We start from the raw sequence: 14,226 nt of genomic DNA, 5'->3' as shown, positions 1-14,226 counted from the left end.
GAAGCTTTTGGTTTCAATGCAAAAGTGAGGAAGATGATCACCCAACTAGTTTCTACTCCCACCTTTGCCGTCCTAGTGAATGGTGCCCCTCTAATTTTTTTAAACCCTCAAGGGGTCTTTGACATGGTGACCCTTTATCCCCTATTCTCTTCATCATTTTGGTTGAAGGCCTAGGAAGGCTCATTTATTCCAGGAGGGGCAGAGGGGATTTGGTTGGTTTGAAACCATCTTCTGGTCCTTTTGTTTTTACTCACTAGTAGTTTGTTGATAATACGATTATGGGAGGTGAGGCCTCAGTGAGGGAAGCAAGAACTATGAAAATCATACTGAATACTTACTCTAGGGCCTCCGGGTAGCTCATTAACTGGGACAAGAGCTCAGTGTTTTTCTTCAATACCCTGTTAAGAAGACAGAAGAAAAATGCGAACATTTTGGGATGCAAGGCTAGGTCCCTTCCTTCCATTTACTTAGGGCTTCCCTTGGGGATTAAACCTCCTGACACTTTCTGGGACAATCTTGTGGACAGATTCAACAGGAAGCTAGTTGGTTGGAAAGGTATCACCTTGAGTCAGGCAAGTAAAGTGATGCTAATTAAGTCTACTTTACAAAATTTACCTACTTATACTCTTAGCCTTTTTTCTATTCTGTCCAAGGTGGCTAAGCACCTTGAAGCTATCCAGAGGAATTTCATGTGGTCAAGCACTGATGAGAGTAAGAAATACATGTTGGTGGCTTGGGATACCATCTGCAGATCTAAGAAGAAAGGGAGTCTGGGGATTAGAAAGTTGAAATAGTTCAACTTAGCTCTTCAAGTGAAACAGATTTGGATAATCTTCAACAGCAAAGGTGAATGGAGAGATATTTTGATGTTTAAATATGCTAATAATCTCAATCTTAAACAGTTCATTAATAGGGATTCTGACCCCTGAGGCTCTTCCATCTAAAATGGTCTTATGAGAATTAAGGGTTTAGCCTTTGATAAAGCTAAATGGCATGTGGGAAATGGGAAAGATATCAATTTCTAGCTTGATGACTAGCTAAGCTCAAGCTCTCTCTAGGAGATTGAGTCTTTCAACAGATGGGTTAATGTCTATATGGAAAGATTTGGGAGCAGGGTGAGTGACTATAGAATTCATAATGGGTGGATTGACCTAGCAGAGGTGTCTGACGAGTTGAAGTCGCTAATGGACATGGTAAGACATATTCCTTTATCCCACAAAAAAGATGTCATTGTTTGGGGGGAGACTGCGCATGGTCTTCAAATTGTGGCCTCTGGTTATGAGACATTGCAATTTTAGGGCCAGGCCCCTATGTGGGCCAAAGCCTGGTTCCTGGGCCTTATTCCAAAAATTAACATATTCTTCTGGATCTTGCTCCAAAATCATATCCTCACGATGGATAACCTCACCAAAAGGTGTAACATGATGCCTAGTAGATGTATCTTATGCAAAAATAACAGTGAGAGTGTTGACCATATGTTTATAGACTGCCCTTTCATTAGTTCTATTTGGTCTCTCTTCCTATCATTTTTCAATTTGTCCTGGTGTTTTCCTTCCAACATTCTGGAGCTCTTTGATCAATGACAACTTGGGCTGGTTGGAAACGAATCCAAGACTTTATGGAAATGGGCCTTACCACATGTTTGCTGGGGGGTTTGGAAAGAGAGGAATAACCGAATCTTCAGGGACAAGGAATCTAATGCCAAAGTTGTTTTTCACAAATGCCTCAATTCCTTGATGGAAAATTTTACCAACACTAAAGGACCTATCCCTCCTCTTAAGACCAGGGACATAGACAAAAGGGAGGGATGTTGCTAGTCTTTCCCACCTGAGGGTTGGCATAAGGCTAATTTTGATGGGGCAGCCAAAGGCAACCCAAGAAAGGCTGAGGTTGGTGGCATCATAAGAAATGCATCTAGGAAAGGGATTGTTGTGATTGTTGCTCCCCTTAGAATTCAAACCAATCATTATGTGAAGGCCATTGCGGCTCACCAGACTATCAATCTAGCAAAAGAAATAGGAGTGAAATACCTATGGCTGGAAGGAGATTCAAAAAACATAATTGATTGCCTAAATGAGAAGAACAAGCCTACTTGGACGACCACAAATATTATTGAAGAATGCATTCAAAACCTTAAAACCTTTCAGAAAACCTATGTGGCACAATTACCGAGAGGCCAACAATGTGGCAGACAGGTTGGCGAATTAGGCAGTAAAGTACAACGAGTGGCTAAGTGGATAGATGGTTATCATATCCCATCAAAGTTTCATGAGGTCATCGAAAGGGAACATATCCTAGGCAGATTGGGTATAATTAAAAGCCATTATGAAAGTTAGTAAGTTGTGGGAAGCAATAAAAAATACTCTGTGTGGATTTATTATGATAGTTAATGATTTATGGGGAATGCGTAGAGTTGTGAAGTGGAAGTACGATATATCTCGTACTTCCCATATCTACAATATCCATCAACTCATGTCAAGTACCACTTGTGGGAAGAGAATTCACAAGGCGGAAAATAGGTGTAAGAAAATGAGGAGAGTCGAAGGCTTGCTGGTTTTGAAGGGCTCCGATAATGACTACAGAGATTGCATAGAGAAGAACACCATGGTTGGGGAAAGACACAGGAGGGAACCAGAGGACGAAGCCTAGAAGTGGAGAAGGCGTTCCAAGGTGTCAAACATACTGAAGAAAGGAGAAATTACAAATTATATTGAACGCCTCCATGGATGGAAACCCTTTGTAACCAAAAGTATGGTAAAAAACTGGAATGAGGGCATGGTCAAAATAGATAGGGTGGAGTTCTCTGTGATAGAAGAAGTTATCTCCTTGGCTACTGGCATCCCCATAATTGTCAAGAAATTTTACAAAGACTAGAAAATATCAGGGCAAGCGGTGGTGGAATTCACAAAGAACCAAGATGAAAGACAGGCGTTGGTGAAGAGAGGTACCCATTATCTCCCGAGCTCCATCAAGCCTCTATGGAGATTCGTGCTCCATGCTATAATCAAATATATTACTCTCGACACTAGGTTTGATCATCTATGCACTTACCACTTTGTGTTACTCAACCATTTCAGGTATGGGGCGAAAATCTCTATCCCCCTCTACCTTTATTCTTCCATGAATGAAAACATTAATGAGTATCAAGAAAAACATACTAGGAATCTGACACTCCATGAGGGGTTGCTATTGTTAATTTATGAATACTTCAAAGGTAGGACTATGGGTAAACAAATCAAAGATAGGAAAGAGGGCAAGAAAGGAAAAGGGGAATCCAAAGAATCTGATGAGATTTATTCGCCCTGGGATACGGAGCAAAGTCTTGAGATGCATACGAATTCTGAGGAGTGTGATTCCCTGTAGCGAGGCTCGGGGAAAAAACCCTAAAAGAAAATAGCAAGGAGAAAAAAGTGCCCCCTCGAGCCCATACGGGACATTGACACATCCTCAGATAGGGGTTTTAATGAACGGGCGAAAGGAATGGATACGGGAGAGGATAGTGTAGAGGCAGAGGAGAATATCAAGGAAGGGGATGGCAAGGAGTGAAAGAAAAGCAAGAGAGCCATCACTATCAAAGTGTCGGCAAGAAAAGAGAAGGAGGCCACAATGTCAGGGAATCGGGAAAGGAAAACCCTAGATGACAATGAGGATAAGCAGGGGGAGGAGATCAAGAAGGCGGAAGGGGAGCCCAACCAAAGTGAAGGGGAGGGACCCAAACATGGCTATGAGGATTTTGGCACTAGCACTTACAGATGTTTGGTCACAAGGAAGGATAGGAAGGTGGTGTGGCAGAACTTTGACTCAGATTTGGCTACTATGGGCATCAAACATGAGCTAATCAGAACTCAGGTCAAAGAAAATAAAGAGGGCAGAATCCAAATGGAGGAGTTGATCGATCCTGCTATGGTCATCTTCAACGACATTGCAAAGGAGCACCCAAACATGGATGTCCTTAACAATGCGAAAAATAGTGCAGTGGATAGCTTCTTTTTTCACGAAATCCTTGAGCTCAAACACAGAGTGAGCACTCTGGAAAGGGAGACCTATAGCTTAAAGAACAGGATCAAAGAGGATGAACAAAGTGTGGACAAAAGAGTGGAAGAAGTCAATAACAGAGCCCATGCGATGGATAGGACAATGCAAGGTATAGATGAACAGAGCTCTAAGATCCTCAAGGACAATGAGAACATTAAGAGGTTCATACACTATACGGATGACCAAAGTATTAGCAAGGAGGAGGACCCTGACACCCACAACATAAAAGATAGGACTCTGGAAGAAAATGCAAGGAAGCAGACTAGATCCATCACTAGAAAAAAGGACACCCCAACCCTAGACCAGGAGTTTTTTGAGATGAAGGAGACAATTGGCAAACTGTTGAAGCTGGAGATAAGTGCAATAGAATTGCTGAGAGACATCGTCTGAGTGCCCTGGCCTTTTGTGGGTAGCCCTGGTTTTTTGGCGTCTCTCCCTGGCTTTACATTTGTTTATATCTTTGTTTAGGGAGAAGTTCTTTCTTTTTGCTTTCTGGCTCTGTATGTAGCCTTAAGCGTTCTTTTCTATGTTTTGTTTGGGTTTCAAGGCCCTTTTAAAGCCTGTTTTCCATAATAAAAAACAACTCCTCACTTGTAATGATTATTTATGTTTTGTTTGTGGATTCAACTTAGCTATCACAATAAGCCAACAATGAAATTATTACATATGGGGTAAAAATCACCCATTAAATAAAATGAAATGGTGTTGAGGTGGCTTCCAATAAGTATTGATTATAACATTGAAATGATCGCCCAACCTTGATAAACTCACAATTAGGTCCTATACAAGCAACCCCCAAATCATTCACCTCTCATCCTTGAATTCTCAATTGTTTGTCACAATGAAGCCCAAGTGTTAACTTTAAATGGGATTTCACACATTTGAATCTGGGTTTTTACTCTATCAATCCAAAGACATCAAGAGGTTTCCACCCTCCCATCTCTACTAATAGATGAACCAAATGTAGATTTGAGGGAATGAACCTTTGGCAACAAACCTTGTCTCTATAATTGCCCCAAGTGCCAAAATGTTCCCTAAAAACGATACCCTTCTTCAAAATTTTGAATGCGTCTTCTCGTCCTATGCAAGTGGATTACATAAAAGATCTTTTCAATTACAAGGGACCCCACTTTAGTGACCCATTTCATGGAGCTACTTTAAGTGGTCACACTATGAAGATGTAGAAGGTATAAATAATAATATACTTTTTTATTTTTTATTTTTTTATTTTTTAAGATTATTTTACCAACTCAGACACATTTTTACATTGTTTTTTATTATTTTAATGGTTTCAAAATTTTCAGTTGAAATTTAAAATTATTATTATTTTTTTAAATGATTAAAATATTATGCTTATGATAGAACCTCAAAAACATGAAAGATAAATTAGGGAAATTTTAAGCGTAATTGACCAAAGAAAAAATTAAAACATAAATTGTAAGCTTTATTTTACATTCTTACTATTTACCTACTTCTAATTACTTACATTAGTTTATTCTCGCTACACTTTTTCATATCTTTTTCTGATCTTTAAACATTTACTCTTCAGACAATTTCTATTTATCTTTTACTTCCACTATCATTATACATCTTGCACATAACTTTTATATTCATACAGCTTTGTTCCTTCTTATTATATTTAACATCTTTAACTTTTCCCATAAGATAAATTATATATTCCCATATATACATAAATATTCTATTCTATATATCATTTATTGATTCTGACAATAATTCTCACATAGTCTGGGTTTCCTCGCTTACCCTTGGCCCACACATGACATGAATGCTTGGCAGTCTTCTATTATTATTTCACTAATTTGTTGAAAACACATGTTAATCTAAAATAATATAACAATTTAAATCTACACGGTTTTTTTAAAATGAAAAATCGTGTTTCCTGGAAGGTGACAACCATGTTTATTTCCCTTGTACTCACTAACTCTTCAGTGCAGGGAATAATCGAGATGAGCATAAATATTTCATGGGATGTTCAGATTCTTTTGCCAATTTACTGAGCCAGGGTAGTACGTGGGCAGTTACCAATAGAGTCACAACCAAGAATGTCTCTGTATTCTCTTGTGATCCAAAAACTGTCATATACTTTTCCATCGGAGCTTTTTTTGTACTCAAACAGCAATGAAGAATGGTTAAAAGCTGTTAGCTTCACAAAACCAAAATCTTGATCTTTAAAAATGCTCCAAGAGGTTTCTAAAGTGGTGTAATCAGCAAGATGGCTTCCTCCACCACCTGCAACAACATGAATTGTTGCATTGAAAGTGCCCGAATAATGAGTCTTTTCTTCACTGACACAGAAATTCTGCATGAAAAAGAAATAAGAGAGATGTTTATTACACTCAGCATTGTTGGGAGAGTTCGGTGCATGAGAAATTGAAAAGCCTCCAGAACTGAGAAAACCATAAAATATGACAAGAAAAGATAAGAGACAATACATCTTGATCACATAATTGTTATTCTAAAATATGTTACCTTGCGCAGGAATATTAACCTGACATAAGAGGCTAAGTTGTATAATACATTTTGATAACCCAGATCTGTTTATTTTGAGTGCAGAAATTTCATGATAAATTCAATTAATGCAGCAAAACTCACTTGTTTTGCCAAATGAAGTTACTTGACTTACTTCATAAACAGGGCATGATCGTTCGTAGTTGTGAACATGGCCAAAGAAAGCAATGTCAACCTTATATTTCTGCCAAAGTTCTTGGTATGTTTCTCGTCCCATTGGCTCTTCAAATGCTCCATGCAAGGCAAGCCATGAATTTGATGAATAACCAAGAACTCGATGTGCAATAAAGATGAGCCATGGTTGTTTTTGTCTATCTGCTGATGCTAAGCACTTCTCAATAAATTCATATTGCTCGGTTCCCTTCAGCCAGTCAAGTTCTGAATCCACAATGCAGAAATGAAACATGCCATAGTCTGTGGAATACCTGAAGTAAAACATATCCACACATTAATAGAGTTTTGAATGCAAAGGGTTAAATATAACAAAATAAATCCATTAATTATCAATTCTGCTCAGCAGTAGGTATATTTGTCATCAAAAGTGGCTGTCGGATTATTTATCTAAGAGGATAATTCAACCAAGTTAGATGAAATTATAATAAGAATTACCCTATTCATATATATGCTATGTATGTAAGACAGCACATACAAGACAAACTTCTCAATCATCCAACATCATTTTTTTATGATACCAGTGAATTTTACAGAATTACAAGCACAAGCACAAGACTAAAACAAGCTAGGTTCCATTCTCTTACAGCCATAGGACTCGGTATTTTGGCCAGTATCTCACTGGGGAAGGTTCCAGTCCATTTTCCCTCGTATAAACGCAAGGTTGTATGGGTACTCGTACCACACCCCTGGTACTCATACCCACGTTACATGTATCCCAAGTACCGGGTACTCAATGGAGATCATCATAGCTAAAGACCTTGATTAAGATTTTTAATTTTTTCTTTCGGTTGTTTGTTTGCATATCAGATTATTGTTTATCAAGCTTAATTCAATACTTAATCAGTTTGAAACTTTGATACAATATTGATTAACAATAAACTTTATCTCTGTTCAAAACAGAAGTTTATCATTTGCAATATGTCATTGTCATATGATTTACGATCTTCTTGTTCATGTTCAAAGTCTGCCTTCTCTGTTATGCATCAAAACATTCATCATATATTATTATTGCAAACATATAATAAATCTGAAACTGAAAACAATACATTACATCTGCAAGCTTTATCACTGTTCTTGTTTTGAAAAACCATTGTCGTGACTCATAATTTCAGATTTTCTATAAATATACAAGTATAATTAAAAATAAAGTTTGACATATCCAAGTACCCCCATCCCCTATTATGAAAAATAGCCGTACCGGTACCCCAAGTACTCCCGTCCTCATGCAACCTTGTATAAATGAAATTAGGTTTGACCCTATAGTGTTATATGCTAAGTGCATACTGGGAGTGGTTGATTGCTAAACTTTTATGAATTTATTGTAGAATGCGAATCGCACAGATCCATAAAGGGTTCTACAAAGTTTCATCTCTTCCAATAGTTTATTGAGGATATCCTCAGCATATTTCCATGTAAATAAACAACATTAATGAGTTACAAGAAAAATGTTATGCTGTTGGCAGTATGCGCTGTGGTGTTGACATTGATGTCAACCCTCTGCATTTATTGATCAGCATTGATTAATCTAAGATTGGGGAAGGCTGTAGTATTTTGCTGAGACAACAAGAGTTCTGGTATGGTGTCTAACCTCAGCACATGGATCAGCATTAGCCATTATGGTTTTGGAAGAGTGTTTGAGTTGTCAAAGGAAGGCACTGCAGACCATATCAGTAAAAACCATTTGGAGAAGTGAGAGCCCCCATGGGAGAAAGAAGCTGTTGGAAAGGAGTTGCAGGTAGAAGAGATGGTCGCTGGACATGGGGAGATCGGAAAGTACCTCCTTTCTGCTCGCAACCAGAGCTGACTACATGGCAACTGCCTAGGAACTCCCACGGCTTTGAAATATCCTACAATAGCAGGAGGGTAGGGTTTGGGCCTTGGCACCATAGGAATTTCCTCCCATGTTCAGACCTCGAAATAGACATGGATACGGAAAAAACCAAGAGAAAAAGATGTCGGACTGAAACAAGATTGCTCAAAAGATGTGGAAGCCAAAGGAATCGTACAACACTAGGTGTTTGAAGAAAGAAGATGCAAGGAATATGGCAAAGGTATGTGGTATTACTGAAAGTTAGGCCCTGTCTCAGTTAATGTTAGTAGTAAATGCTTGAATTTGTCTTGGCTTAAAGAAAGGGGCATTTTTTGAAATGGTTTAGAAAATGGTCGGTCGTCTCAAGGGTGAGAAGGTGGTGTGAGGAGTCTTGGCCCTTTAAGTTTAACCTAAAAACCCTGCCCAATGCCTTCTTTCTAGTTATCTGTGAATCTAGCCAGGCAAAACAATGGGCCTTTGATAACAGCTCCAATATGATGGGTGGGCAGGTTTTCTACATCAAAGAGTGGGAAACAAACTTTAATCCACTGACAGCCAAGGTGGAGGGAATTTATCCATTGAATGTTGGGAGGTAGAACTACTGAAGAAGATTAGGATCTCAATGGGTAGATTTCTGAAGGTGGGGGAAGAAGTGGAGAAAAAATATTTTAGTATGTTTGCAAGACCGTGTATTAGTTAGATTCCAATATCTCCCATCTCTAAACAGATTGATTTTCTGATGGATGCTGGGATATGGAAGCAGAGGGTAGAGGTGGAAGAAGATGTGGAATGGTGCAAGGCTTGCAAAAACTTGGGGCATTCAGAATGGGACTGTCTGAAAGGCATGTGGGGGAAAACAAACGTTGTTGATGATTCCTTGCATAAGATAATGAATATGGAAATGGATGCAGGGGATGAGAACATAGAAGATGATCCCATAGAGGGATGAGAAGGCCTCCCACACAATCATGCTCTAGAATGCAAAATTAGACGTGAAAAGGAAATGCTAAATATGGGTGCAGCCCAGGTATTTGAAGTGGATGTGATCAATCAAATTAGGGATGAAGGGGTTCAAATGTCTACAATCGAAGAAGGAAGAAACAACACTAGAGACGATACTTCGGAGATGGAGGATTTGGAGGGTAGGGGATTGGAACCTTGCGCTAAGGAGTTAATGAAGGAGATGGAACTTGAGGATAGCCAGAAGTTTTCACAAAGTTACTTCAGCTAGGTCTTTGAAACAAATTTCGAGCTTATCCCAAAACAAGAAATGAATAGGAATACCACAGTAGGGCTTGAGAGTGATTTGCATCCTAGATGTGAGAAAGATTCTTTGGTCCCAAATGGCTTGCTGATAGAACAAACTATTCAAATGGATCTTTACATTCCCCACCCAGACACGCATCTCCTATCAATAAATTAAATGATGATCTGGATGAGTGTAGGATACCAGTGTTTGGGGTGAATAATCTGGTGGGACTCAAGGTTAAACTCCTGACTCCACCCACCAAACACACATTATATGGTGCAGAAATATTCCTTGGTGGTGGTAAAGAGTGTGTTGGAACAACTCATGGATGCAAGGGGAGATAATCTAGAAGCATCTACCTAACCCTATTCTAGGCCGACGAGAGGTAGGGCTTTTGTGGTAGAATGGGGACTTCAGTTCAAAAGAAGAAGATATCTTGGAGTGAAGGACAATTAGTTAGACCCAAACTAAGTCTCAAAAGGCTAAGGTGGGGGAGAAAAGGAGACGACCTAAATTTTTCAAAAGATCAAATTGGAGGTGGCTAGTAGTGCCAAGGGTCAAATGAAGCTATGTTCTGGGAAGGGCATTACCCTTCCCAAGGAGCCATGAAGGCTCTATCGTGAATGTCAGGGGCCACAATGCCCCTGACAAACAACACCTGATCAAATGATGCTTTGATTAGGAAAAGCCGAACATTATTCCTCTTCAAGAAACAAAAATGACAGGTACAAAAAATTTGTCAGCTTAAAGATCATCGAAAAGATGGGAAGGAATATGTGTGGATTCCACAAAAGCGTCAAGTGCTTTGGAGTGCTACAAAACCCACAAAAAATGGAGTTTTAGAAAGAGGTAGAGACTCTAACTAAATCTTGGTTCAGGTAAGCTTGCTGGATGAAAATAAGACCTTTTTTTGGTAAATCTGTATGGAACAGTAAGGGTTAAATCAAAAAAGGTTGGAATGGGCTCAAATTACTAATTGCTTGGAAAACTTGGCACAAGATTTAGTGATGGTTGGGGAAGATTTTAAGCAACCACGTGGAATTCAAAAAAATAAGTAGTGGGAGGCAGGACATTGGTCCTATTTAATGTAATTTTCAGCAGTTTATTTTTAATAATAAGATGGAGGAAATACAGTCAAAGGGAGGCTTGCTTACATGGAGTAACCGAATGAAAGGTTTTCCCAACATCGCTGAAAGATTGGAACATTTCTTTGTTACAGTGGGTGGGAAGACTCGGGCCTTACTTTTGAGTCTTTGATTGTTCTCTTTTCAGGCTCGAATCATTTTCCTAACACCCTCTATTTCCATGGTGATTTGAAACCTATTCAATCCCCTTTCAAATTTGAATGTATGTGGTTCTAAGATCCTGAACTCCTCTCTTAGTGATGGGTGGTGGAAGGAGGCCTGCTGTCAAGATGGAACCAAGAGTTTTTGTTTTATGAAGAAACTTCAATTTCTCGAGGAGAAACTCAAGGAATGCAATAAGAAGGTTTCAAAAACATTTTTGAGCAAAAAGATACTATTGAAAAAAAAATTAGAGACTCTTAATGAGAAGGTTATAAAGCATGGTATGACTGATTTTGATTTTGAACAAGAAAATGCATTGACATGAGAAATGCATAGGCATTGGCTGCGAAGGAGCCTTTTTGGAAGCAGAAGTCTAGGAGAATTGGTTTAAAGTGGGAAACAGGAAAACTAATTTTCTTCACTCTTCAATAAGAGTCTGGAGGATTGCAAACAAAATCAATGTGATCAAAGACATGGAAGGGAGCTTGCTTTGGTAGGGACAGTATTAGTGCTGAAGCGGTCAGATTATTTTCTTCCTTAATCCAGAATGAGAAAATAATATGGATGGACAGATTGAGGATTTGGGTGACATTATTTCTCATAGTATTAATGAAGAACGGAATGAGATCCTCGTAAAGCCGATCGTGCTAAAGGAGGTAAAAGTAGCTTTATTTTCCTCATGGTTTTCCTCTATTTTTCCAAAAGTCATGGGATATTGCACCACAAGCTGCGGAAGGTGGTAGAGGACCTAGAACTAAAAACTACATTTGCAAGGATTTGAATAACATATTTATTGCTCTTGTTCCAAGAAAGGGACTTTTAGGGACATTTTAGGTGTTTCGATTAATCTCTCTATGTAATGTAGTGTACAAAATTATCCCCAAGGTCAGCAAATTGGCTCAAGCCTGTACTACATCTTTTCTAAAAAACAGAGTGATTTTGTGCCTGGAAGATTAATTTGGAAGGAATTATTATAGCTTACTAAGCTATACACTCAATTAGACAAGGAAAAACTGAAAGAATATTGTTCAAGCTTAACATTCGTAAAGCATATGATAATGTCAATTGTTCTTTCCTCCAAGTTTTATAATGTTTTGGTTTTTTCGATCATTGGGTGGACTGGACAAAGAGCTGCATTATCACCCCCCGATTTTCAATTATGCTTAATGGGAGTCCACGAGGTTTTTTCAACTCCTTTCAAGGCACTAGACAAGGTGGTCCCTTATCTCTTGCGCTTTTCATCATTATGGCGGAATTCCTAGGGCAACCAATTACCAAAAAAGGCACGAAGGACAATGGAAAAGCATTCAAATTGATCAAAGCATGGAAGCAACGTCGCATCAGCAATTTGCAAATGATAACTTATTGATGGGGGAAGCATCTATAAGGGAAGAAAGAAACATAAGGCAACTCTAGATAAATACTACAATTTGTCAGGGCAAGCACTAAACTGGCACATATCTGAGGTGATATTTTTTAATACAGACTTAAGAACTACAAGCAATATGTAGGATTCTTCATGTTAGGTCGGGAAACAACTAGGTAAATTCCTTGGGCTTCCACTATTTGGAGGGGCGAGGCATGCGACATTGTCATCCAAGTTTGTTGATAGATATATATGGAGAATGAAAGGGTGGAAAAGTTGACAATTATCATCGGCAGGTGACATTTGCATGCTGAAGTGGTGATATCGATCATTCTAGTATATTCAGTGATGTGTAAGCAAATTCATACTAAGATTACCAAAATGATTAAGCAAAAAATGAGGTTTTTTTTCTAGAATGGGAACCAAAATCAAGATAAAATTCCTTTGCTAGCATGGGACCAGATTTGCAAACCAAAAGATGTTGGGGGAGTTGCCTTAAGAAGATGGAAGTTAATGAATGAGACAATGAGGGACAAACTAGCCTTGATGGTTTATAGAAATCCACAATAGAAATGGGCAAAAATCTTGTTAAGGAAGTATCTGGATACCTGAGAAAAGGAGAGGATTTTCACCATTGTCAACCCGATCATCAATATGGATTTCATGATGGCATGCAAACACATCATCATAGACCACATCACATGGAAGTTAGGTAATGTTCAAAAGGCCAAATTTTCGTCGGACCCTATGGAAGGACTACCTACCCTTGCTGAAGGAAACTACAATAGAGGATTGAGAGATAAAACTAAAGTTGTTTGGGGAGACAAAGTATCAGATTTTATGAGCCGCACTCGAGATGAGGATCTAATCAAATGGAATTGGAAAGATGGTAGTAGCTTGAACCTCAATGAAGAGGAGACTTTGGAGTTTAGAAGGGTACAAGACAGAACGAAGTTTCTATTGTACAGGGGACTAAGATGAGATTATTTGGTGTGGGGAAAAAAGTGGTGAATACTCAGTTCAAGTGGGATATTAATTGGCGGAGGCTGTGAATAAAGTGTTGGATCAATTGTCCCATTGTTTGCCAAAAGCTAGGTCATTTTCTTGGTCGGTAAATAAAAGTTGCATACTTACTGGTGAACAATTGATGAGATACAGATTTCATGGGCCTTTTCAATGCCCATTATGTAGAAAAGAAGTAGAAACTATTGATCACCTATTGTTGAATTGCGAGGTGGCAGCGGAATGTCGAAACTTTGTGCTGAATAAATTAAATTTGCAGCCTGCTTTGCCTACTAAACAAGGAAGATGCTACAAGGATGGCAAATTCCAAAAATAAAGTCAGCTTTCTCTTGCATTTGGCTCATTGCACTTCAGCAATACTATGGGAGATTTGGAAGGAGAGGAACTGATGAAGTTTTCAAGGAAAACAGGAATCCATAAAGAGATTGTGCTTCCGGATTAAGAAAAATATAACTGGGCTAGTCAATGCGGCAGTTTCAACTCAAAACTCAAATAAATATCCTTTTTGTTTTGCGAATTGTAATGTCCCATGCTAAAAGACAGACCTATTAATGAGCCCTTAGAGATTCAACTACCTAAACTAAGTAGGGAGAAAGTGAAGTTGGAAGTACCAAAGATAGGATGGGTTAAAATCAACTCTAATGGCGCTGCTAGAGGTAATCCAGGCCCATCAGGAGAAGGGCGCGTGGCTAGGAATTCAGATGGTAATATTCTTGCAATGTAACATAAAATATTAGAGGGAACTAACAATGAA

General features: G+C 38.7%; 1 protein-coding gene and 1 pseudogene across 1 annotated transcript in view; both read right to left on the bottom strand.

Annotated features, from left to right (window-relative positions):
* Positions 1–14,226, bottom strand: part of LOC149567120 (pentatricopeptide repeat-containing protein At2g03880, mitochondrial-like) — a 179,811-nt pseudogene that overhangs the window by 75,726 nt on the left and 89,859 nt on the right.
* Positions 5,723–14,226, bottom strand: part of LOC149567121 (putative inactive purple acid phosphatase 27) — a 93,022-nt gene continuing 84,518 nt past the window's right edge. Inside the window, exons 12-13 of the mRNA XM_089820319.1 lie at positions 6,680–6,990; positions 5,723–6,355 (exon numbers count right to left, since the gene is read on the bottom strand). Coding sequence (XP_089676445.1) covers positions 6,047–6,355; positions 6,680–6,990 — 620 coding nt within the window. The 3' untranslated portion in view covers positions 5,723–6,046. The remainder of the gene's footprint in view (positions 6,356–6,679; positions 6,991–14,226) is intronic.

The sequence above is a fragment of the Cupressus sempervirens genome, chromosome 3 (assembly GCF_028749045.1).
Source record: "Cupressus sempervirens isolate cs-2001-9-10 chromosome 3, ASM2874904v1, whole genome shotgun sequence".
Taxonomy (NCBI): Eukaryota; Viridiplantae; Streptophyta; class Pinopsida; order Cupressales; family Cupressaceae; genus Cupressus; species Cupressus sempervirens.
Note: the sequence above shows the minus strand (reverse complement) of the source record. Positions and strands in the feature narration are given on the sequence as shown.